Consider the following 23,434-nt stretch of genomic DNA (forward strand, 5'->3'; position numbering starts at 1 on the left):
GTTCTGTCAGGCTGTTGAAAAACAGTGTAAAGAGTAAGGAACCTTACTTTCCATTCAGAATAGATCGGCAACAACCTTACCAGTCTGATCACTGTGCTCTCAACTCATGTCCAAATAAGAAAGCTCCTACGTAACACTGGAAAAGAACCATATATACACACTAAACTGCACACAAAGCAGCACAAGAGGCTTGTTACATGGCAAATCTGCACACAAGCAAGCACACTCAAAATCAGTGGGTCCGTTAAGACCATAAATGCCACTTTGAACACAAGGGTCGGCTCTACAAGAGTACCACACCATGTACTGACCTCTCATTAAAAGCAGCAGTCGGTAAGGACTGGACAACTCCTACCACCATTAACGCAGATCTTAACATCATTTCAGTGGAAAGCCCCTCTCAGATCCTACTTTTTCAAGGCTGTAAAGCCGGTAGATGTGTTTAGATTAAATCAAACAAAAGAGTAAATGTAAGACCTTAACCTAGTCACCAGAAGGGTTTGGGGTTTAGCTGAAGTTATGCACATTTTGTTGGAGCAGTGTCCAGGAAGAGGAAAAAAAATCTTAATAAATCCAGAGGTTATTTTCCACTGATCAATTTTTAATGCTCCGACTGTCAGAGACACAATCATATAAAAGACAAGAAGAGTCTTGCAGTGCTTCTTCAAAGTTTTAACACTGAGCTTTTCTGCTCCTCTTGGAGCAGGCAAACAAAAAAATAAAACCAAAGGTAAAAAATTCCTTATGTACCGAGTCAGATAGGTTGGACTGGGTGAGCTTGGAGAGCTCTTCCAACCTGTCTGATTCTATGACTGAGCGCTAACAAAAGTTATGACAATCCTCAGCTGACTCGGCCAAGCACAGCCCTCAAGACATCAGAAAAGTTAGGCCGTTAGTCTGCAGTCTTTCCGCACTTTTTGGACATAAAAATTATTCTTTTTTTCTAAAAGACTTCTATGCTCATAGGTAGCACTATAGCCCTGCAAACCCACCGGTAATGACCTCGCTTTTCTCGATCATCTTTTGTGGATCACTGAATGCTCACAGACAGCAAACTCCCCAATGAGACTTTGGTAATGCGATATGCCGCCTTAAATTCCTCCAGGAAACCAAATGGAAACCAATACTAACCAGTCAGAAATGCCTAGGAAGCTAAAAACAACCAAACCCCCCCGCCCAGAACAAACAAACAAACAAAAAAACCTTCAAGAAACAAGCAAAAAGTTTTCACAACGCTGCAAATAAGTTCCCCCTCAAGTACTTAACGTGTCGAGCCTGAAGCAGGAATTATTTGGCTAGACGAGCATAAAACAATGTGTTTGCAGCCACAAAATCGTCTTCCCTGGAGAGCTACACACAGACACACACACAAAGCCGACACCAAAATGGCATTATGATATATATCATGCAACATATATAACGGAACACCTCCAAAACCGGGCGAATAGATTTAAATGCCTTTTTATTTTGGAGAGGAGGGAGCTGGAGAACGCACGTAACCTGCGCCATTACAAAGAGTAGCAACAGCTCCTCTACGCTGAGGAAACCTCCTTGGAGCCTCGTAAAAGGAAACTTAATACTATTTTTAAATTAGAACACTCGGAAAGTGACAATAACTCGCGCAGCCCCCGACAGAGGCAGCATGGAGACGGCGAAGCGTACAGGGAGAAGCGTCCACGATCGCTGCGGAGCGGCTGTGAACACAAAGGCTCTCGCTAAGTAAGCCGGCACCCAACGCGTTCGAGTGGCTCTGCTCAGCATTCAGCTTCCAAAACCCAGGAAGCACCTAAAAGCCCGGAGAACAATGACGCTATTATCCCGGCATTTACGTGTTTTGTTAGCAATCCTTAGAGGCTCAGGGCCGGTAAATCCGGAGCCTGTTCAGCCCCAGGCATAAACCGCGGCTCCGGGTCTATTTTGAGCCGCCGCGATCCGCCGCCGCCCAACTTCCCCGCTGGATCCCTCCCTCATGCAACAGTTCCCTGACAGAGAGAGGGGGTGGCGGGCGAGGGCCGCCGGGCAGCATAAGGAGCGCACGGAGGACGCAAAAGGCCCTGTCGTGCCAGGCACTCTCCCGAGGGCGCGGAAGACTGGGAAGGGGAGCAGGGGGCCGCCCCACGAAGGGCACGGGAAACTTCGCAGCCGGCAGCCGCCGCTACCGCGGGACGCCCCGGCTGAAAGAGGAGGGGAAGCGGAGAGCGCTGGCAGCGCTGGGGCGAGGGAACGGGGCTCAGACACGGCGCCGCTCGGCCGCCCCCCTCCACGCGCGGACCCTTTCCCCACCGCGCCCCGCCCCGGGGAGGCAAAATCCGCCGTCAGCTGCTCCGGCTCCGCGCGTGGGGAGCGGGGGGCGCCCGGCCGCACTGAGAGCGGCGGCCAGAAGGGTCGCCTGCCTGCCTCCTCACCTAGGGCGGCGACACCCGCCTCGCCTGCCTCCGCCTTACCCAGGTAGTGCCTCCGCAGCAGGCCGGGCTCCTCCAGCCCCAGACTCCGCTTCCGCACGTCCCAGAGCAGGTGGGGGCAGTGCCCGCGGGACATGGCCCCGCGCGGGAGGGGCGCGGGAGGGGCGCGGGGCGCTCCGCTGGTGCCGGCCGTCCCGCGCGGTTACCATGGAAACCCAGCGGCCCGCGCGCGCGGCGCTCGCACGCCTGCCTCGCGCCGAGCCACCGTCCGGGAGCGAGCGGCGACGGGGCCGGCCCCACGCCCCGCCCCTCGCGTGGCGCCCCGCCCCCCGCCGCCCCGCCCCCCGCCGCGAGGGAGGGGCGCCGCGGTCCGAGAGCACAGGCGTCTCGCGAGAGCTGAGAACTCCGCCTCGGGACACCGCGCCCCGCCCCTCCCCTCCTCTGTCGTCACAACGACGGATGACGTAAGCGCGCTTCGCTCCGTTGGCCGAGCCGGCGCTCGGGCCGAACGGCGAAGCCACGGCGTGTCCATCTTTGGTTTGGGCGTGTAGCCGCAGCCAAGAGCTGTTCGCCACGGCCATCTTGAACGCGACAGTGAAGCGGTGCCGGCGGCCATCTCTGAGCCGGGCGTTCTTGCCCTTCGCTCACGGTCGCGATAGCGCCTCGGAGCGCCCTGGTGCCAGCTCTCCTCAGGAGGCGGGGCTAGGCTGCCCTAACCAATAGCGTTCCGCGAAGCCCTTCACCCCGCCCCGCCTCTTGCAGAAGTCGCCAATCAGCACAGCGAACGTAGCGCTCCTCCCCCAGCGCCAGGGTGACAGACAGGCGGGGCGTATGGGGGGCGGTGGAAGGACGGCGGGTCGCGGGCGCACGGAGCTGCCGGTACCGGCTTACCTACCGACGCGTCCTTGCCACCCGCACCCCGCGTCCCCCTCGCTGTCTCGCCATGGCGGCCGTTGCCGCGGGGCTCCGTGCCTCCTACCACCGCTTGCTCGACCGCATCGAGCTTATGTTGCCGGCGCGGTTCCGGCCCTTTTACAACCATCCAGCAGGTAACGGGGCGTTCTCCACCGGTCAGGGCCGCCTCCGCGCTTGAGGGTGCGGTCTGAGTGGTCACCTGGTTGGGGCGGCGGGGGCGGGCTGCTGCGAGTCCCTTCGGGCGCTGCTGCTACTGCCTGGCATGGGGAGGGGGCGAGGCTGTCAGAGCGCTTGGCGTGAGGGCCCACTGGGGCCGGGGCTGGGCACGGCAGGGCAGGGCTGGGCACTGCAGGAGCGCAGTTGTGTTCCTCTGACGGGGAAAACTGGTGACCTGGAGCATACTTCGTGTGGAAAAGAAGCAAAAGGCAGACACCGTACGAATTGTTACTCCCGCTTAGCGCAGCGCACGAACGTACTTGAGTGTGCCCGGCACAAGACTGCACGGTTTGAATCCGGGCGTGGGCTGTGTGGTCCCAGTGCAGGAGGTGTGATGATTTCCAAAGGGGCCTGCAGGCTCCACAGTAGTCACTTCTTTTAAATGGATGTGCTGAAAAAACGGGGGGGAGTGCTGCTTGGGTGTCCGATCTTGAAGTGTACTCTGGTTTAAGTCAAGCTGCTGTTTGCTTTATTCTGTCCTTGCATTCCTGTCAGAGACAGCTTGAGCCATTTGTAAGTCCATTTTCTTAGCTGACGGCTCAGGCTTCTGTGAAACAAGCTGCCCTTACCTGACCTAAAGCTTACCTTTACTTGAACAAACACGGGGGGGTTCATGCTACTGGGGAGAAATCTGCTGTAAAATAATCAGCTTCGGTGCCATCTAGGTCATGTTTGCCGTGTAAACAACTTGCATAGGGTAGTTAAAAAGAGCACTTGATAAAATCCCACAGCTCCAAAGGCTCTTGTCCCCACTGTTGTGTTTCAGTGTGATCACCATCCTTGACTCTTCACCTACCTGGAATAGGCACTGTGAGAATGGACTTTAGTTCTTAGTTGCTCCATTTTCCTGTAATGGTCTTTTCATGATGTGGAAATTGTTGCATTAAAGAAACCACAATCAAAGACTGAAAATGTCCCATTTGCACAGAATTCACTACATGAATACATATTTTAGCATTAATGTGATTTTCATATGTCAGGAGCCAAGGTGTGCACCACTTTCTTTGTAAAGATGACAAGCCTCTCTGACACATTCACACTGCAGCTTCCAGTTGCTTTCAGGGAATACAAGGCATGGCAAGCTCTGAGAGCATCTGTGCTCATTCTTCACCAGAACTGTAATGCTAACTGAAAAAAGCTCTGAAGGTTCTCTTGCAGTGCTTTTCACTTCATGAAACTGCCTGAGGGACACCTGGTTTATTTTCAGAATGGTAATGTTGTTGATGTTGTAAGAATCCATTTTGAAGGGCTTCTGTGTATTTTTGTATATATATACACCTGTATATCTGCCATAACCCATACTGATGGCATAAAAGTGAGAATGCCTACAGAGCAAACAGGCATCAAAATGAACCTCTGCCACTTGCATTTCAGTCGTGAATGTCTTGAAGGTGAGTCTGTAGGAAAGTTATGCAATAGAAGTCACTCTGATTGCAAAACAAGTAGGTTAAAAATGAGAGGCTCACATTTTAGCTCTGGTGATATCTAAGTTTCTAGTCCAATTTAGGAATATAAGTGTCATTATCATGACATTGTAAATCACATGTGAGAAATTTGGAACAATGCTTACTTCTTTTCTGGCATAAAGACACCTTCCAGTAAAATAATTGATACCTCATCTGGAAAGCTATTTCTGTGACTGATACTGCACAGAGCAAGGCTGCAGGAGGACATCAAAGGGCCTGGGATCACACACACAGGATGTTAGGGGTTGGAAGGGACCCAAGGAGATTATCCAGTCCAACCCCCCTGCCAGAGCAGGACAATTCTATCTAACACAGATCATAGAGAACACATCCAGACAGGCCTTGAAAGGCTCCACAGAAGGAGACTCCACAACCTCTCTGGGCAGCCTGTGCCAGGGCTCTGGGACCCTTACAGGAAAGAAGTTCCCCCTTTTGTTGAGCTGGAACCTCTTTTGCTGCAATTTACACCCACTGCTCCTTGTCCTATCCCAGGGAGCAGTGAGCAGAGCCTGTCCCCCCACTCCTGGCAGCCCTCAGATACTTATAAACATCTGAGTCTTCTCTTCTCCAGACTAAGCAGTCCCAGGTCCCTCAGCCTCTCCTCATCAGCCATGCCCTCCAGTGCCCTCATCATCTTTGTAGCCCTCCACTGGACCCTCTTCAGCAGATCCCTGGATATGTCCCACCAACTCTCCAGGCTGACACGGAGCAGGGAACATTGCTCTTGGCGACCACTGGGAAATAGGGCCTGAGCTTGTACTTCCTTTCCTTTGGCTTCTTTGCTTCCCTTTGCCTAGGCTCTGCAGGAGGAAGACTTCTTCCATTTAATAACAGTCATGCATTCTATAAACTGGTCACACATGTAATAGCCAGGCAGGTCCCTGGTATGCCTCTGCTCTGATGTGCTGCTGTTACGTTAATCCATGAACAATTCTGGAAGTCCAGATCTAGGAAGAGCTCACCCTGACTGAGTGCTTTCAGGAGAGCTGCTCTGCTTAAGGAGTAGGACAGCCTCCCCTTCTAATAACCTAGGCTTGGTACTTTGTCTTGATTTGTTTCTTACTTTTGTAGTCAACAGTTTTAAATTAGTTGGCTATCATTGATAAAAACCAATTTCATTGTTCTGGAACACTTTCCTAGCTGTTTAGGGAATGTCAGTTCACCCCACGACCTCTGGTACTCCCACGTGTGTATTTGTGTTTTAGAAGAACATAGGTGACAGCAGTTAAAGCTACTTGTGTGGGGCCTCTGTAAGGCTAATTCATGAAGAGCTCTATTTGCAGCCTGATACTAACACACGAAGTAGCCTTCTAAGAGAGCAGCAACACAGATGTATCTTCAAAGCATAAATATTGAGCTGCATTTACTCAACAGGCTTATTTACACCTACAGGCCCTTTGAACACCTCTAGGGATGTTAGTCCACTGTCTCTCTGGGCAGTCTGTTCCAGTGCCTCAGCACTCTCTCAGTAAAGAAGTCTTTGCTAATAGCCAATCTAAAGCTCCCCTGGCATAGTGTAAACCCACTTCCTCTCATCCTAGCTCTAGTTACTTGTGAGAAGAGCCCAATACTGGCCTCACTGCAACCTCTCAGGTAGTTGTAGAGAGCAGTAAGATCTCCCTTCAGCCTTCCCTTTGCCAGACTAAACAAGCCCAGCGCTCTCGGCAGTTCCTTGTGTGACATGCCCTTCAAACCCCTTGCTAACCTCATTGCTCTTCTCTGGACACCCTCCAGGACCTGAACATCTTTCTTGTACTGTGGCAACCCAGAACTGAACACAGTGCTCAAGTTGTAGTCTCACTAGGGATGAATACAGGGGCATAAACATTTCCTACTGCTGGACACACTGTTCTTGATACAACTGGGCAGACTGCTGGCTCATCTTTAGCTGGCCATCCACCAGCACCCTCAGCTTCTTTTCCACCAAGTTGCTTTCCAGCCAATCTTTCCCAGGCCTGTAGCATTGCTTGGAGTTGCTGTAACTGTTTTAGTGGATATGCAGCCCCAGGCATCCTAAGAACAATGACATCCAGAGCCATTCAGTTATCTATACAAAAAGTAATGTGCTAGTAGTTGTTAACTTCACTTTGAAATTTGATCACTGTTGCAAGCAGTGAGTCTAACTGGCTTGGCAGCTTTGCATAAAGCCCTGGGTTTGTTACTTTCTGTGCTGCAGTTGTCATCCCCTTTTATAGGGCTTAGTTGACTTCAAGATGATGGAGCAACTGGTATTTGTAACATTCTACAGGTGCTTGCTGTAGAAACCTGACAGTTAACTTTTCCCAAGTCATTGTTTTAAACGTGAGGGTGCTTAAAACAGGAGGTATAAATAGTCACTGCAAGGCCTTTGAAAGGGTGAATAGTTAGTGGGAAATGAGCTTACGTAAAAAGCAAGCAGTCAAAGTCTTCATGTTTAGCATTTCCACTCAAATACTTCACTCATAATATGTAACCTATTCTAGTGAAAGCTTAGCTTGCTGCCTGGATGTGCTCCTCTGCAGCCTGCCACAGGTGGTCTTGCTTTGTCAGGGTGGTTGGCTCAGTGACTTCTGGAGATCACTTCCAACCCCTAACATTCTGTGACTCAACTTGCATGTTGTCAGAAGGCTGAGCCGTGGCCGAGCAAGATTTGAAACTTAGTGTGTTTGGATGAAATTGGAACCATTGTGGTGAAATGGTCATAGGATCATTTTGGCTGGAAAAGCCTTCTGGGAGCATTGACACCTTGTATTGTGCTCTCTTTTTTGAGACCTTGAGTAGCATTCCTAGATTAGTGATTTCTGGCATTGTTGGCAGTGGCATTTCAGTACTGTGCTTGGATCAACTAATTGCCATATTAGCACTATTGTAATACATATTTATAAGAGAAATGTTTTCCTCAGATCCTGTTCCATTGACTTTTCTCCCTTCCTTCTGTCAATTTTGTCCTCTTCCCCCCTAATCCTCCTTTGTCTGTTCTAGACTATTAGGTTGGAGGTTTGACTGAGAGGAAAGTGTTTTCTGCTGGAAACACATTGTTATTCAGAGGTGCAGCACAGAGGCAAATGAGGAAACTGTCCTTGTGACACTTACTGCTGCTTATGTTTGCAATTTGTACTCAATTTGACCAAGTCATACTGCTGTGCAGCATGTCTTCTGTAGCACAAAGAGGTGGGCTGTGATTTGGGAAGGGAAGGAGGAGCTGATTTGTGTCAGTAATAAAATATTTTGGAGTTTTAGTTTACAAATACTTCAAATACTAACTCTGTTAGTGCAGCTGTAGGGCAGCCTTTAATCACTATATAGAAACTGTAATCACTATAAAGAAACTGCACTATTCCTAGGCCTTATGCTAACTCTTTTCATTATAAATGCATTTTTCCTGCTCTAGTGTCCTTCAATGCTGAAAAGTGGACATACAAAATCATAGAATTAAGCAGGTTGGAAGAGACCTCCAAGATCACCCAGCCCTGGCCAATCAACCAGACCATGGCACTAAGTGCCCCAGCCAGGCTTGGCTTCAACACTGCCAGGCTTGGCTTCAACACCTCCAGGCACGGCGACTCCACCACCTCCCTGGGCAGCCCATTCCAATGCCAATCACTCTCTCTGACAACAACTTCCTCCTCACATCCAGGCTAGACCTGCCCTGGCACAACTTGAGACTGTGTCCTCTTCTTCTGTTGCTGCTTGCCTGGCAGCAGAGCCCAACCCCACCTAGCTACAGCCTCCCTTCAAGTAGTTGCAGACAGCAATGAACTGTGCCCTGAGCCTCCTCTGCTGCAGGCTGCACACCCCCAGCTCCCTCAGCCTCTCCTCACAGGGCTGTGCTCCAGGCCCCTCCCCAGCCTTGCTGCCCTTCTCTGGACACATTCCAGTACCTCAATATCTCTCTTGACTCCTACTCATCTGTGGCAGAAATGTGTGGGCTAATTACCCAACAGAATGTTGCTGTACTGACTTAGGTGACAAGAGCTTGTAGAAACTGTGCTAGCATGCCTATGTTGTTATTTAAAACAAACCAAACTTACTATGGGTTTTAACTGCCAACATCCCACTGAATAATTTAACTTGTTTTTTCACTCCCTTAGGTCCCAAAACCGTGTTTTTCTGGGCACCTGTTATGAAATGGGTAAGTATAAGATGCCAGTCACTGTCTGGATGTCAGACACCTCTTTGAGCTGCAAATATCTGAGTCCACAGAAAGATTTCATACTAAGGCTCTAATTTTTAATATCCAGGGAGGGACAAAATTGGCCTTAATAACAATAGCACAACATGCAGGGTATGCAAGGTGGGGGGGAATGTTTTGTGGAAAAGCTGTAATCTTCACTGAGAGTTTTGCAAAAGCTTTCTCCTGTGAAATGCTGCTGCTCAAGGGAGGCATGAGCTGGCATCACTCTGAACTCTTAAATGATGTCTCTCCTGAGATAGAGGAAGTTGAAGTGTATCTTAAGGAAACCGATTCTTAAGCCTGCTAGTTTGAAGGCAGGTTAAAGTGTGTCACAGTGCAAGGTCATCTTGAGAAAACAAAACAAAAACAGCAACTGCCATTTTGGCTGTCAGTAGCTCTCTGCTTCCCTGGCCGTTCTGCTCGCCCCTCGCGTATGTCTGCACACTGGTGAAGTGTGTGTCTCCTCCTGATGAACTACCTCTACATTCATAAAGCTGCTTGATAACTTGTTTGTCGTAAGCTACTCCTCCAACTGCCAGCTGGTTAGTAAGCTTGCCGTTGTGAACCTCAGCTTTTTATAGGTCACAGACAATGCATTATGCTCTAAGCTGTGGCTTGGTTTCAATGTCAAGCCCAACTCGAGCTGCAGTAGCATGCTCTTAATCCTGAGAGCATACAGGGAATGCTTCTGAGCAGGCTGCTGTTGACTGCTGCTCTATCAAAAGAGCTTATACACAAGTGTTTAGTTTGGGTTTGGTTTGACTTCTGTGAGCATACAGGAAGAATTCTCTAAGCTCACAGCAAAGTTCTTCTCCAGTGAGTTAAAATGACTTTCCCCCTAGGTGGCAAAGGTGCATTTACCGCAGTTACCCAAGTGTGCTTAAAGTCTCCCGTGGCACAACTGTGGCAATATCAGTCCTGTAAGAGAAGAGCACGTGGAAGTCTACCTTTGCAGACTGGCCTGGCCTCTTAGCTGGAGCCAAGAGTCCCTAGTGGCAGTCAGTGAATTCAAAGCATTAGGACTCTCTTATCAGTGGGATTTGGTTGGTGGTGTTTCGGTTTAACTCCTGTAAGATGAACTTGTATGTCCAGTAGAGGGCAGTAACACAAAGGAGCAGGTTTGCTGGTGATGGTGTCAAGTAGCTCAACCAAGCTATTCCTCACTCTGCCTGGAAGTTTTAAACTTTCTCTGAAATTACATTTAAAAAGAAGCATTTTTACCTCCTCAGATGAAGCTGGATGCAAACTGTATGGTGTCACACCTGTATCTTATGCTGAGCTTTGGGAAGAAGGGGCCTTGCTTAGATAATCTTCTGTTTGTTGCATGAAAACCAGTTCTTTTTCAAGTTTCTTTCTTAAGCATCTGTGACTAAATTAACATCGTTCTTAAATGAGTACGAAATTGCCACTGCCTGGGATATTACTGCAAGCCAGCACACCCAACTGTATTCTTATTCCTGCCACAAGGAAATAGGAGCAGATGTTGTCTCTGAGAGTCTGATTGCTCATGTAATGGATCCTATCTCCTGCCTAATGCATACAGAATGAGCTTTGAACTATGAAGCAAATTCACCTTGTAAAGTGTTTGGTCTGTTACAGGAGGTCCTTCCTGGTACTCAGCTGGTGCTCACTCAGTTTCTCTTCACAGGGTTTGGTAGGTGCTGGATTGGCTGATATGGCTAGACCAGCAGAAAAGCTCAGCACAGCACAGTCTGCAGTACTGATGGCCACAGGTAAAGGCAAAGTTACTCCATGCTTTTACATAGCACTTTCTTTAAAACCATGTATGCTTCCTTCTGAACCCTGTACCAGGATTACACTAGCTTTCACTGTTTGTGTCAGACGACAGTTCTAGGACAGACCTACATTTGTTATTCAAACTGTAAGGGTTCTTTGCTTACAGAACAGTTTTCTACACGTGTCTAATTTTGAATTGTCCAGAGTAAGTCTTTATGAGTTAGGATATTAATTTTATCCCTTAAGTAATAATAATGCCACCTGTTCCACTAAGTGACTTCTTTTGCTTCAGCTAAAGTCATTTTGAACTTTGTTCAGGACATGATGACTGTTTAAGAACAGACTTCAAGGGATTAAAGAGTGGTATGGTAATGGCACTAACGTAACTGGAAAGAATGCCCATGTGCTGGAGGAGCTTGGAAGCAGTGGTACATGCTGCTCTGCTGCCTGCTCTGAATTTTCACAGCAGCAGAAACAATGGTCTGTATTCAAAGTGCTCCACCAGATCTCACCAAGGGTGGGACTGGTGGCAGCCAAAGATGAAAATCAAAACTGCAGCTGCTACCTTCTCCGTTCTGTGGACTTCATTTTGAATCTAACATAGTGCTGTGCATCTTACACAAGAGATAGAACCTTTCTTGAATGGTAGGTTCTGTAATCCCTTAGATGGTGCAGCAAGCTACAGCAGAAATGTGCTGGAGAATTAAGGTCTGGACTGCTGTATAGTATAGAGGATCTTTGTTTGATACTAACAGTGTGACTGACGTGATTGTTTAGTTATTAAAATGCAATACATACCCCTGCAGCTATCCCACTGCCACCTGAAGCACTTCTCATTCAGAAACAGCTAGTGATAAAAGAAACAGTTTTGTAGCAAGGAGTTATAAACCTTGCTTACTTCAACTGGCCCCTAATTCTGTCTCCAAACCTAGGGGAATGTCTGAATATTTCACTTTGAAGACTTAACATCTTTAAACTTTCCCTTGCATTCAACAGGCCTTATTTGGTCAAGGTACTCTCTAGTTATTATTCCAAAAAACTGGAGTCTGTTTGCTGTGAACTTCTTTGTTGGCTGTGCTGGTGGCTCTCAGCTTTTCCGAATATGGAGGTACGTACTGAGAAGGGCTGCTCTACATACTGTAACCAAGCATCAGTAAGAGGAAGGAGTCAGTATGTGTCTGAGCACAGTAGACAACAGGCCAAAGAGCTGCCAGGTTACCAGAAGATAAGACCTGAGAACTACAGGGTCTTTGAGCTCTCAAGTGATAAACAGAATACCATCCCTGTAATCAGAGGCCAGGATGTGGTGTTGGCTAAACAGTTTGTGGAGCCAGCACTGACCTTGAAAGGCTCTGCAGAGGACAACCAGCTGCAGAGGGAGCTGGGGAATGATGAAGGCTCCCCTCACTAGGGGGTTGCATGAACACGGAAGCCAACAATGCACATGGGCAGTAGGGAAAGTCATTGTGTAACAAACTGTGAAATGAGGGAGGAGTTTGGCTCTCCTTGGTTTGGCCTTCTGGGACCTGCTGGCCACACCTCACAGAATTCTGAACACATCTAAACCCAGAGCGTGGGCAGGGGAGCTGGAGCGGCACCAGTCTGGCCGCCATGCTGGTGCAGTTCCCGCTGGGGACACCTCCCTGCTGAGCCGGCAGCTGCCCAGCTCTGCTGGCTGCGCATCTCGGGAGCTCTGCTGGCCAGGGGCATAGGGTGAGTGCAGCCTGCCCTTCGGTCGATAGAGCTACTTGGGGTTGTTTGTCATGTCTTAGCACTGGAGTTTCTCCCTGGGGCTGTAGCAGGTGAGCCATAGGCACTGTGGTTTCCAGTATACCTTTCTTGCTATGATTTTAGTGTTTAAGCTCTAATAAAGTGCTGAAACTGTACCCAGAGGTGGGGTAGCCATGTGTGAGAGCCTTCCCTGGCCCCAAGAACTCACTGGAACAGCATCTGTACAACCACATCTTAACCAGGAATTGATACATTGAAGAGGACCTGAGCATTCAGTTAAACACTGCAGAGTTCTCTGGATACATCGTTCGTTTTCCAGCTGAGTGGGAGTGAGGCTCTCAATATTTTCAGTACAGCTCAAGCATGTTTTTAAGGAATGATCTATGTAAGCTCTGCTTTCTGGGTCTGAGGCATTCTTCAAAGACTGGCAAACAGCCTGAACTTTCTCCTCCTAAGTTTTGCACTTCTGTCAGTTTTCAGTGTTGAATTGTCTCAATTCCAGATGGATCAAAGTGTTCTTAATCAGAGCAGCATTTTTATTTTGTTCCTGTTTCTTGTGGGGAAATGTGTAGTTCTCTGCTTTCACTCTGAGCCAGGAATGAGGCAACCTAACAACTAGTTTGAACTCCTACATGAACTAAATTATCCTATCCTCAGTTTCCACTCTCAAAGCTGTTGTAACTGTAAACCTCCTATGCTGAAGAGATTGTTAGGAAGGCACTGTTATTATAGCTGATGTTATATTCTTAATGTGCATCTTTTTGGTTTCCCCCCACCCCAGGTATAACCAGGAGCTAAAGGCAAAACAACAAGAGCAGCTGCAGCAATAGATCAAACCCAGCAAGGCTCAATCCCCTCCCCGTGGGACCTAGCCTCACTAATTTTAATGCTTTTCTCTCTGATGAAATGAAAGAGGAAATCTCAGTGTTCAGAGAACAAGTCTTTTCTAACTGCAAATAACAGAGTGTCTCTATACATTTAAATAAAGTACAACCTTTTCAACTGAAACAAAACTGTGTGCCTTAGATTGTCTTTTTAAAGGAGACTGTGCCTAGGCTTCCTTCCTGGGCACCGCTTTACTTGACTGCCGAACAGTACCAGCAGTGACAAGGTACTGGAGACAGTCAGCCAGAGCCACTGAAGCAGTCATCTTTCATGTCACAGTCAGACCTGCAGGGGGTTTTACCATACTTTCAGTAATCAACAGCAGTAGCATTTGCATTTCATTCCTTTGATGCTCTTTCCTGGTCGTGTAAGGATATTCTTTCCAGCTAGGTACATCTTCATTTCCCAGCCACCACTGTCTTTAACAAGAGTCAGTAACACAGCTCAGGGACTTCTATCCAGGAGAAGATGTGTGTAAAAGAACAGCTTCTTCAGGACTCAGTTTTCAGGATATGAAGGCTTGGAAGTTTTGCAAAATCCTATTATTAAGTCTTTCTTGACCCTCACTTTCTACCAGTCCCATCTGTTACCATGCCAGCAAGGCAAGGGTGGAGAGGAAAGGAACTCATTCTGTAGTTAGACCTACAGCACCCTGTTGTGGCACTGATGAATGAGGTTGTATTTCCCTGTGCAAAGTACCTGTGCAGGATACTTTAAGGATAGCATTTCCCAGACCTGATAGTCTGTCAGTCCCACCTTTTTCAGATGCTGTCCTGCCACAAAGCTGTTTCTCTTCTGTGTGTATTCTGCTAGTTTCACTTGCAGGCCTCGTTTCTCCTGGCTGAAGTGGTTTTACCGAGTGCCATTTCACATGGTGAACTCTCCAGGTGTGCTGTCCCCTAGGCCAACAGAGACTGCGGTAGCTAAGCCCTTCTGAGAGGGCTTTCAGCAAGGGAGATTGTCAAGTAACCAAGTGAGCAGCAATGCTTCTTATCACATTGCAGGCTGCCTGGAAAGGCTGGCGGGTGCTGAAACTTCAGTGCAGCAGCTGCTATGGTTCGACTTGATGATCTTAAAGGTCTTTTCTGACCTTAATGATTCTGTGATTCTAAGAACATTGTCAGAGGTAGTATATTTCAGTCCCCTTCCCTCCCCAGCCTCTAACCACACAAAGACTTGTCCAGCAAACCAGTAATGGGGGAAAAAATGTATTAAAATATTCACAAGATTACAATAGAAAACATGAAAGTCCATTCAAGAAAAAATATCCAAGATAACTGTTTCCAGATGAGTCTGTAAAAGCAAAAGCACTAACTTGGTACACTGGCTCTTCATGTAAGCAGGCCATGCAATGCATATCTAGCTCCCTCACACAGCTTACACACCTGTCTTACAGGTGCTTGTTCTCTTACACACCTCCAAAACAGAGGTTTATACAGTGGAAGTACCTGGTCTATGGTTCAAATCACATTTACCACACAGAAACAGCTGGCACTGCAGGGAGACAGAAAAGATTGCACAGCACACTGATCTCCAAAGGCATTGAACTTACATTTTAGAGTGAGAAATACTCCCCAATGAAAGGGCTTGTTAGCTTCAGGGCAGTGAAGAGAAGGGAAAGAGAAACCTCAGGCTGAGCAGAGTTACTGTGATTTTGTAGTCTCATAGAAAAGTTACCTAACCAGTAGCACTGCAGGGGTGTGGCCACCTTCTCTCTACAGCCACCTTCTCAGCTTTGATGGCTTTAGAGAGAAAAGATTTCCATCACCTATTACACAACAAAAACATTTTGTATTTGAGGTCCTAGACAGGTACATGAACAACGCAAAATTCCAAGCTAAGACTTCAGTGCAGACTGAAGGCGTTCGGGGCACAAAGCGAACAGCTCACACTTGATCCCAGTGAACCTGCTCTAAGGCAATGCAGCTTCTCAGCTGCACACACACATTGGCTGCAGTTACAAGACAGTTACCTAGACAGTTCCCACAGGTTTACAAAACAGTTTTAAAACCTCATTCCAGCTCTTCCAGTCACAAACTGAAGTATCACTAAAGCGTTGAGAGAAAACAAAACCCTCTGGGTCTGTGGCTAAAAAGGGCACATCGTTCAATCAGCCACAGGAATGTCCTGCCACCTTGTCATGACACCTGCCACCTTGTCATGGCTCTCACTGACACTTCACCAACGTGCTGACCACCTCCCTCACGGCACAACTGCTGAAGGCAAAAGGGGCACTGGAGATTTGATGTACTGAATGCAGCTACCGACTGACTGAGATTGATATTTACTATTTGCAATCCTCTCCTCTAAAGAGGTAACAAAAGTCATACAAACGAATTAAGACTACATCCAGCCTTAGTAAAACACCCAAACTGTTTCACTTCGTAGTTCTGTTAAACAGGGGGAAGATGAATGATGCCATTCACCCTTGGCTCCAGGGGGTGCCAGCTGGCTGCGTTGCTGGAGCCAGGCTGGCGAGCCAGAACTGCACTCCTACAATGGTTACAGCTCACTTTTACCCATAGGAGAGCTTCTAAAAACTTTTTGCCCCTCAGCTGAGAAATGAATTTCAGACTGATCCCAGTTTTGCTTGCAGGATGACTAGAGGAGGATCACTGCAAGTCCATTTTACATCAGACAGACCGTCTGTAGCATGGCTAAGAGTAACGACGCATGTGGCGTTTGTAGGCGGTCGTTACTGTCTGGAGAGAGAGGTTGACTCTTTCTTTTTTTGCCCTTTTTTTCTTAAGAAATGGTTCAGAAAAGAGCTACCAGCAGTACTACAACAGAACAAGGACAACATACTTAGAGTTCCTCAAAGTCTAAGTTGTTCCCCTCCCCCTGCAAAGAGCTGTATCACGGAATTAAGTGAACAGAGGCAGAGCAGGCTTAAAATTCTGGTCGCTGGAACATCAGGGCATGATGACCTTTGCCTGACTTTAATCTCTGCTTGCTACCTATCAATGAAGTTTTAAGTCCTCTGTCTCCTGGCACTTTAAGTAAGCCAATTTTCCTTTCATTAGCACAGGTTATCATATGATTAAACAAGGTAAGACAACCTGAAGGACAACAGAAGCTTGCAAGTGTTGTCTCACATCACCTCAAATTCTTCTCACTTCCGCCAGAGTAAGTTACTCAACAGCTACATGGAAACATGACCCACAAAAAGATACCTCAACAGCCTTCACACTGGAGAGGAATTCAGACTGATTTCTGCTCATGCTGGGGGAAGAGACTTGGTTCTTTGTAGAAAGGGTTAGGAACTTAAAAGAATGCTTCTAAGTTCATTCTGCCTTCACAAAGCAGATACAGGCAGCCTCGCAATGAGCTCCTCAGCACAGGCACTGTGAACAAACCCAGAGCTAAACAAAAGCAACAGAGATGTTTCTTAGAGTCAGTTAGCACCAATCAGATCAGTTCCTTCAAGTTAGCACCGGGCAGATGAGTGTGTTTCGTAAAGTCAGCACCAGATCACAGCTCAGATTCTCCAGTATATTCCAGCAGGAAGAGAAACAAACATTACTAGCAGATTTCAGAGCAAAGAACAATCCTATCTTCTCATAGCAGCAAGGTTTTCATCACTACACTGATCACATTTCTCCCTCTTGCTCCAAAATGTCTAGGGAGAAAGATGGTGTGATGTACAGGGATGAACACAGGCAGATCAAAATGAAATTTCTCTACCAAGCAGGTCAAAAGCATTCGGTTCACATTCAGTGTAAAACAAATGTTTGGAAGTAATGAGCCTGGGAGATAAGGAAAGCAGCAGCAGGATTCATCCTGATCTTAACGAGGCTTCTAAGAAAGGCAAGTGGTGTCAGGAAATCAGTGACATCTGATCCTGACGAAAGGAAATAGTCCTGGCACACCCAACCTTGTTGGAAAAAGCTCCACAGTGATTTAAGTTGCAGTGTGATAATTTAAAGAGCTACCTAATTTGGTTCTAAGAGGGCCTCCCCTGGGCCTAAAGCTGTCTTTCACTTCATTGATCTTACAGTGGAACATAGGTGTAAGTTTAGAGACACCAAGCTGAGAGTGTTTCAAGCTTACTGGAGGACAGGATGAGAATTCAAACCAAGTTTTCAGCCATGGAGATGAAGATGAGGTCTGGAATGGTAGAATATAGAAATACAGAATGTTTGGGGTTGGAAGAGACCTTTGAAGGTTATCATCTTTAACTACATTAGGTTGCTCAAAGCCCTGTCCAGTCACCTCTGCCAGCATCTCACTACCCTCATTTTAAAAAATGTCTTGCTTTCATCTAGTCTAAATTCTCCCTCTTCTAGTTTATTATCCCTTCTCCTACTGCAATAGGCCCTGGTGAGATTGTTCCACTCTTTCCTGTAGGCCACTGGTAAGTACTGAAATGCTGCAGTAAGATCTTCCCTTCTCTGCTCCAGGCTGAAAACCCCAAACACTCTCATCCTTTCTTCATAGAAGTGTTTCAGCCCTCCCATCATTCCTGTGGCCCTCCTCTGGACTCACTCCAACAGATTCATCCTTCTTGTGATGGTGGTCCCAGAGTTGGACACAACAGAATCAGAGAATCAACCAGGTTGGAAGAGACCTCCAAGCTCAGCCAGTCCAGCCTAGCACCCAGCCCTGGCCAATCAACCAGACCATGGCACTAAGTGCCCCAGCCAGGCTGTGCTTCGACACCTCCAGGGATGGCGACTCCACCACCTCCCTGGGCAGCTCATTCCAATGCCAATCACTCTCTCTGCCAGGAACTTCCTCCTAACATTCAGCCTAAACCTCCTCTGGCACAGCTGTGTCCTCTTCTTCTGTTGCTGGGTGCCTGGCAGCAGAGCCCAACCCCACCTGGCTACAGCCTCCCTTCAGGGAGCTGCAGAGAGCAATGAGGTCTGCCCTGAGCCTCCTCTGCTGCAGGCTGCACACCCCCAGCTCCCTCAGCCTCTCCTCACAGGGCTCTGCTCCAGGCCCCTCCCCAGCCTTGCTGCCCTTCTCTCAACACCTTCCAGCACCTCAACATTTCTCTTGAATTGAGAAGCCCAGAACTGGGCACAGCACTCAAGGTGTGGCCTGAGCAGTGCTGAGTGCAAGGGCAGAAGAAGCTCCCTGGTCCAGCACTCCTAGTGAGGTCTCACAACAATGGAGCAGAGGCAACAAATCTCCCTCAAGCTGTTGGCCACACTTACTTTGATCCAGCCCAGGATAAATTTGGCCGAGCTGCAAACACACCTTGCCAGCTTAACGCTCAGTTTTTCATGCACCAGTATCCCCAAGACTTTCTCTGCAGGGCTGCCCTCAATGCTCCTTCATGTATTACTGAGGATTGCCCCAGGACAGGTGCAGGACCATGCACATGGCCCTGCTGAACCTCATGAGGTTCCCATGGGCCCACTCCTCAAGCTTATTGAGGTGTGTCTTGATAGCATCATGCCCCTCTGGGCTACACCATTCAACTTGGTGTCTGTCATCTCCTCAAGCTTATGCAGGTGCCTCTTGATGGCATCATGCCCCTCTGGGTGCCAGTCTGCGGCCGCCGTCGATCGGGGTACTGAGGAGCCCTCACAGTCTGAGTCAGCTGCAAGCAGTGCACTTTACTGAGGCACACAGCAGCTTATATGGTACTTGGAAGAGGTGTGCACAACTACCTTACTTTGAGATTGGTACAGCTTGGCTCAAAGTTATGTGTAAGGTACAGATAGGTCAGTTTTTATCAACAGCCTGTAGGAGCCTGTCCCCTGCAGCTGGGGGGCTCAGCCTCCTGCAGCTGCACACAGGGGGTGCCACCCAGCGCCTGGTATGGACTCAAGGACACTTCACAGCACAGGTTTGCTTATTGCTTACCAGCTCATGTCCTGTTAGCAAGAAAATTCTCCAGGTACGGTGACTCCACCACCTCCCTGGGCAGCCCATTCCAATGCCAATCACTCTCTCTGCCAACAGCTTCCTCCTAACATCCAGCCTGTACTTCCCCTGGCACAACTTGAGACTGTGTCCCCTTGTTCTACTGGTGGTTGTCTGGGATAAGAGGCCAACCCCCACCTGGCTACAATGTCCCTTCAGGTAGCTGTAGACAACAATGAGGTCACCCCTGAACCTCCTCTTCTCTAGGCTAAACAATCCCAGCTTGCTCAGCCTCTCCTCAAAGGGTTTGTGTTCCAGGCCCTTCACCAGGTTTGTCTCCCTTCTCTGGACACCTTCCAGCACCTCAACATCTCTCTTGAATTGAGGAGCCCAGAACTGGACACAGTACTCAAGGTACACAGTACTCAAGCTGTGTTGATCTCTTGCCTCCCTTGCCTGATCTCTTACATCTGGGGACTGAAGAAAAGCCATAATACAATTTCAGTAGACACGAAATCCCAGGCAATACAAGCCCAGGAAGAGCTGCTGGCACACCAGATGGTTATGCTGCCATTCAGAAGTACCCAGACAAGCTGGAGATTCGAGCTAAGAGGAATCTCACAAAGGTCAAGGAGAAGAGCAAAGTCCTGCACCTGGGGAGGAACAACCCCATGCAGTACGTGCTGGTGACTGCCTGGTTGGAAAGCAGCTTCACAGAGAAGTCACTGTGGGAGTCATGTTGGACATCAAGTTGAGCATGAGCCAGCAGTGTGCTCCGGCTGCAAAGGCAGTAAATGGTATCCCAGGCTGCATTAGGCAAAGTATTGCCAGCACAGCAAGGGAGGTTAACCTCCCCCTTTATTCAGCACTGGCCAGACCACACCCGGAGTACTTTGTCCAGTAGGAGAGACACACTGACTTACCACAGCAAGTCCAGTGCAGGGCCACAAAGATGATAAAGGAACTGGAGCATCTTTCATATGAGGACAGGCTGAGAGAGCTGGGACTGCTCAGCCTGAAGAAGCAAAGCTTGGGAGGCTCTTATCAATGTGCATAGATACTTCTCAGCACTGCGCACTGGCAGGAAAAGAGGCAGTGGGCAGGGGCGTTTGAAACCGAAATCCACCTGAACACAAGGAAGCACTTCTCCCACTGCTGAATCACTCTAAGTGACCAGACACTGGAACGAGTTGCCTCGAGATGTTGTAGAGCTTCCAGCTGTGGAGACAGATGTTACCAACTGGACAGAGTGCTGGCCAACCTGCTCCACCTGACCCTGCCTGAGGGTTTGGACTAAATGATCTTCAGGTCTCTTCCAGCCTCAACCATTCTGTGACTGATTGTGTGAAACAGGCTGAACTAGGAAATAGGTAAGAATTAGAGAGAAGGAGTAATAGTAAACCAAACTGAAAACTTATTGCAGCTACAAAAACAAAACCAAACCAACAAGACCACATTAGGAGGTACAAACCAGAAATCCTTCTACTTTCTGCTAACCTGAGCAGACCTCAGCTGGAATGCCACTTCCAGTTTTGAGCACCAGATTTCAGGATAAAAATGGGTCAGCAAAAGATTCTCTTCAGCAGAAAAGAATGATTAGAGATGCTTAACAATCTATGAGGAGTTTAGTTCAAACCCAAAAAAGCTAGGAAATAATATTCAAGTAGTAGACTTGCAGAGAGGAAGGAAATAAACCACCCTCCTCATCCTCTGTGCAAATAGAATCTCACACAAAAAAACACCTCCCAAAACATCCAGAGTGGAGCCCTGGATTTCCTTCAGAGGTCATTCAGCCTCCACTACAGGGTTTTCAGGATAGATAAAGCATCTCCAAGGAAGAGATAGTGGTATAATAGACAGGTGAGCGACTACTACCGCTTCCAGATCTCTTGGAGCTCTTTTTTCACGCTCATATGAAACGACAGAACTCAGAGGAGAAAATATTTCATTGAAAGATTCAGCGGAAACTGAGGCAACTACCTACACCTACAGCTTCCTACCCTTGTGACTCAAGTTTTCACAGCACAGCTACCGTACGAACCTCGTTAGATCAAACCAGCCCTGTGCTTCAAACAGCTGAGCTTAAGTAGATAGGCTCAGCCTTAAGTTTTCACAGGAAAGCTAACGTGTCACAAAAGTTATTAGATCAACACCAGCCCTGTGCTTCAAACAGCTGAGCTTAAGTAGATAGGCTCAAAAGAGAAGTAAGCAGTTAGTTCCGTGGCCTGTGTTACACACGCCAGGTAGGCCTAAGCATCTCCTTCACTTCACACTGCTTAGGCATCGATTTCTGATCCTCCTCAGTCACACACATTAAATATGCACTACTGATTATGTGAAGCTCTCACTGGGAGTATTTCCTAAGAGACCTCAATATCACACAGCTTAAATAACTCTGCCTTGTAGAGCTTTAAAAACAGCTACCTTGAAACAATAACAGAGAGCTGAAGGAGGATCACTTGAGCTCATCTGAATCCTTCACAGGCCAAGTGAGCGCATCTGGTTCATACGAGAAGGCAGCTCGTACTGACAACTTGTCCAAGGAGGGGTGCCTACGCTGCCTGCACGCAGAACCCTGCGAACAGAAGGAAGATCACCTTCCTTACATTCCACTGAACAAAACAAATCCAGCCCTAGAAGCACGAAACAGAAGGGACCTCCAAGTCAACCTAGAGTCTCCAGGCATCTTCCAGTTTCTCCATTATTCATCAAGACAAGAACAGTGTGAAATTGCGATGTAGTTTTCGCTTTCTCTCTCGTCAGACAAGCCAGAAAAAGGGAGGATATTGGCCACTTAGAGGGGAAATCCTTACCGCGTCTCAACATGCAACATCGCCTCACTGCCGTACGATTAAATAGACTATTTACACACAGTACAGATACAGCTTTCCCTCTGGACGCACATGCATTGGTCCTAGCCCAGGCGTCAAAGGCCACACGTGAGTTCTCTGGGTCAAATCTGGTTCAAGCAATTCCAGTCTGAAGGTTGTGTTTTCCTTTGGGTAGCTCAGGGTATCTGTCGCCTCAGTTCTTCCGAATATCGGCATAGACCACAGACTCTGACTTGTTAATCTTGTCGCTGTGCCGCCCTCCGGAGTGATCTAACTGCGCATATATGACTGGGCCCTGCAAGAGAAGGGGGAAAAGCACAGTCAGCGTGTTTCAGAAACAGCCATACTGCTCCCTGCTTGCAGTGCAGCAAGGTCAAAACCAAACCAAGGCCACAGAGCTTTCATGACTGCTAACGGCACGTTGAAGCAGGTGGAATGAACCCCCAGTTACAAATGAGCTCCAGTCTGCCACCTTTCCCCTTATCAAGAGCAAGCCAAATAGCAGCACCATTTCCATCTGTGCTAGTTTGAGCCTAGCTGGAATGTTTTGGTGAGAAGAATCAGATTACAGGCAGTGAAAAGGAAACAGTGGTGATGTCTGCTGCACTCATAGGTTGCTGATGGATAAGAACAAGAACATAAATACAGATAACAGAGTCACTGTCTGGCTCTCTGGGGCTCAACCTCTCTCTGTAACCTAACCTGCCATCTGTGTGACTAATCCATCTGCTTCCTAACACCTCTGGCCAACCCTCCAAGCTACCATGGGCGTAAGGCAAAGTCTTGGGTAAGGCAGAGGGGTGGGAGGAAGCTGGAAGGGTGGTTGGGAGCCCCTCCTGGGCACACAGGTTTCTGGGAGGGCTGCTGTGTTTCTGTATTACTTTTTAACGTGTCTGTTTCTGTCTATAACTGTATATACTGTAACCATCTGCCTGTACATTATGCTAAGCTGCAAATAGAAAGTTTCATTCAATTTCCAGAGCCGCTGAGCCGAGTCTGAGTGATTTCCAAAGTGGGGGGGGGCAGGGAACACCCAAACCATCACACCTTCCTTTTGTACTGTTACAACTGCTTGCTTCTCAGAGAAGCAAAACCTAGAATGCTTTGTTCTGAAAAGCAGCAATTCTTACGTGCTGTGGAGCAAAGATGCAGGCTGAGAAAGATGCATGCCAGATGCAGTACATTTCAAGAGGAACTAGACTACAGCTTTACCAGCAGACAGCAGAGCATACTTCCCACACTGCCCCACTCCAGCTCTGCACATCCCAGCAAAGCTGCACCGTG

General features: G+C 48.1%; 3 protein-coding genes across 5 annotated transcripts in view; 1 reads left to right on the forward strand and 2 right to left on the reverse strand.

Annotated features, from left to right (window-relative positions):
• DCAF6 (DDB1 and CUL4 associated factor 6) overlaps positions 1–2,630 on the reverse strand; it is a 113,088-nt gene extending 110,458 nt beyond the window's left edge. For 2 of the 3 annotated variants that reach the window (XM_064152238.1, XM_064152236.1), the window contains exon 1: positions 2,445–2,630. In XM_064152238.1, the coding sequence (XP_064008308.1) occupies positions 2,445–2,538 (94 nt within the window). In that variant the 5' untranslated portion in view covers positions 2,539–2,630. The remainder of the gene's footprint in view (positions 1–2,444) is intronic. The other variant, XM_064152237.1, reaches the window with a different exon arrangement.
• Positions 2,631–3,183: 553 nt separating this feature from the next.
• Positions 3,184–13,633, forward strand: MPC2 (mitochondrial pyruvate carrier 2). The gene is made up of 5 exons (XM_064152240.1): positions 3,184–3,451; positions 9,070–9,110; positions 10,801–10,885; positions 11,886–11,997; positions 13,402–13,633. Exons 1-5 carry the CDS (start codon positions 3,346–3,348, stop codon positions 13,448–13,450), a joined length of 393 nt encoding a protein of 130 aa, XP_064008310.1. The 5' UTR covers positions 3,184–3,345; the 3' UTR covers positions 13,451–13,633.
• An 8,411-nt stretch (positions 13,634–22,044) lies between these two features.
• MPZL1 (myelin protein zero like 1) overlaps positions 22,045–23,434 on the reverse strand; it is a 50,952-nt gene continuing 49,562 nt past the window's right edge. Inside the window, exon 6 of the mRNA XM_064152241.1 lies at positions 22,045–22,445. Within this exon, the coding sequence (XP_064008311.1) occupies positions 22,344–22,445 (102 nt within the window). The 3' untranslated portion in view covers positions 22,045–22,343. The remainder of the gene's footprint in view (positions 22,446–23,434) is intronic.

Source organism: Pogoniulus pusillus, chromosome 12, assembly GCF_015220805.1.
Source record: "Pogoniulus pusillus isolate bPogPus1 chromosome 12, bPogPus1.pri, whole genome shotgun sequence".
Taxonomy (NCBI): Eukaryota; Metazoa; Chordata; class Aves; order Piciformes; family Lybiidae; genus Pogoniulus; species Pogoniulus pusillus.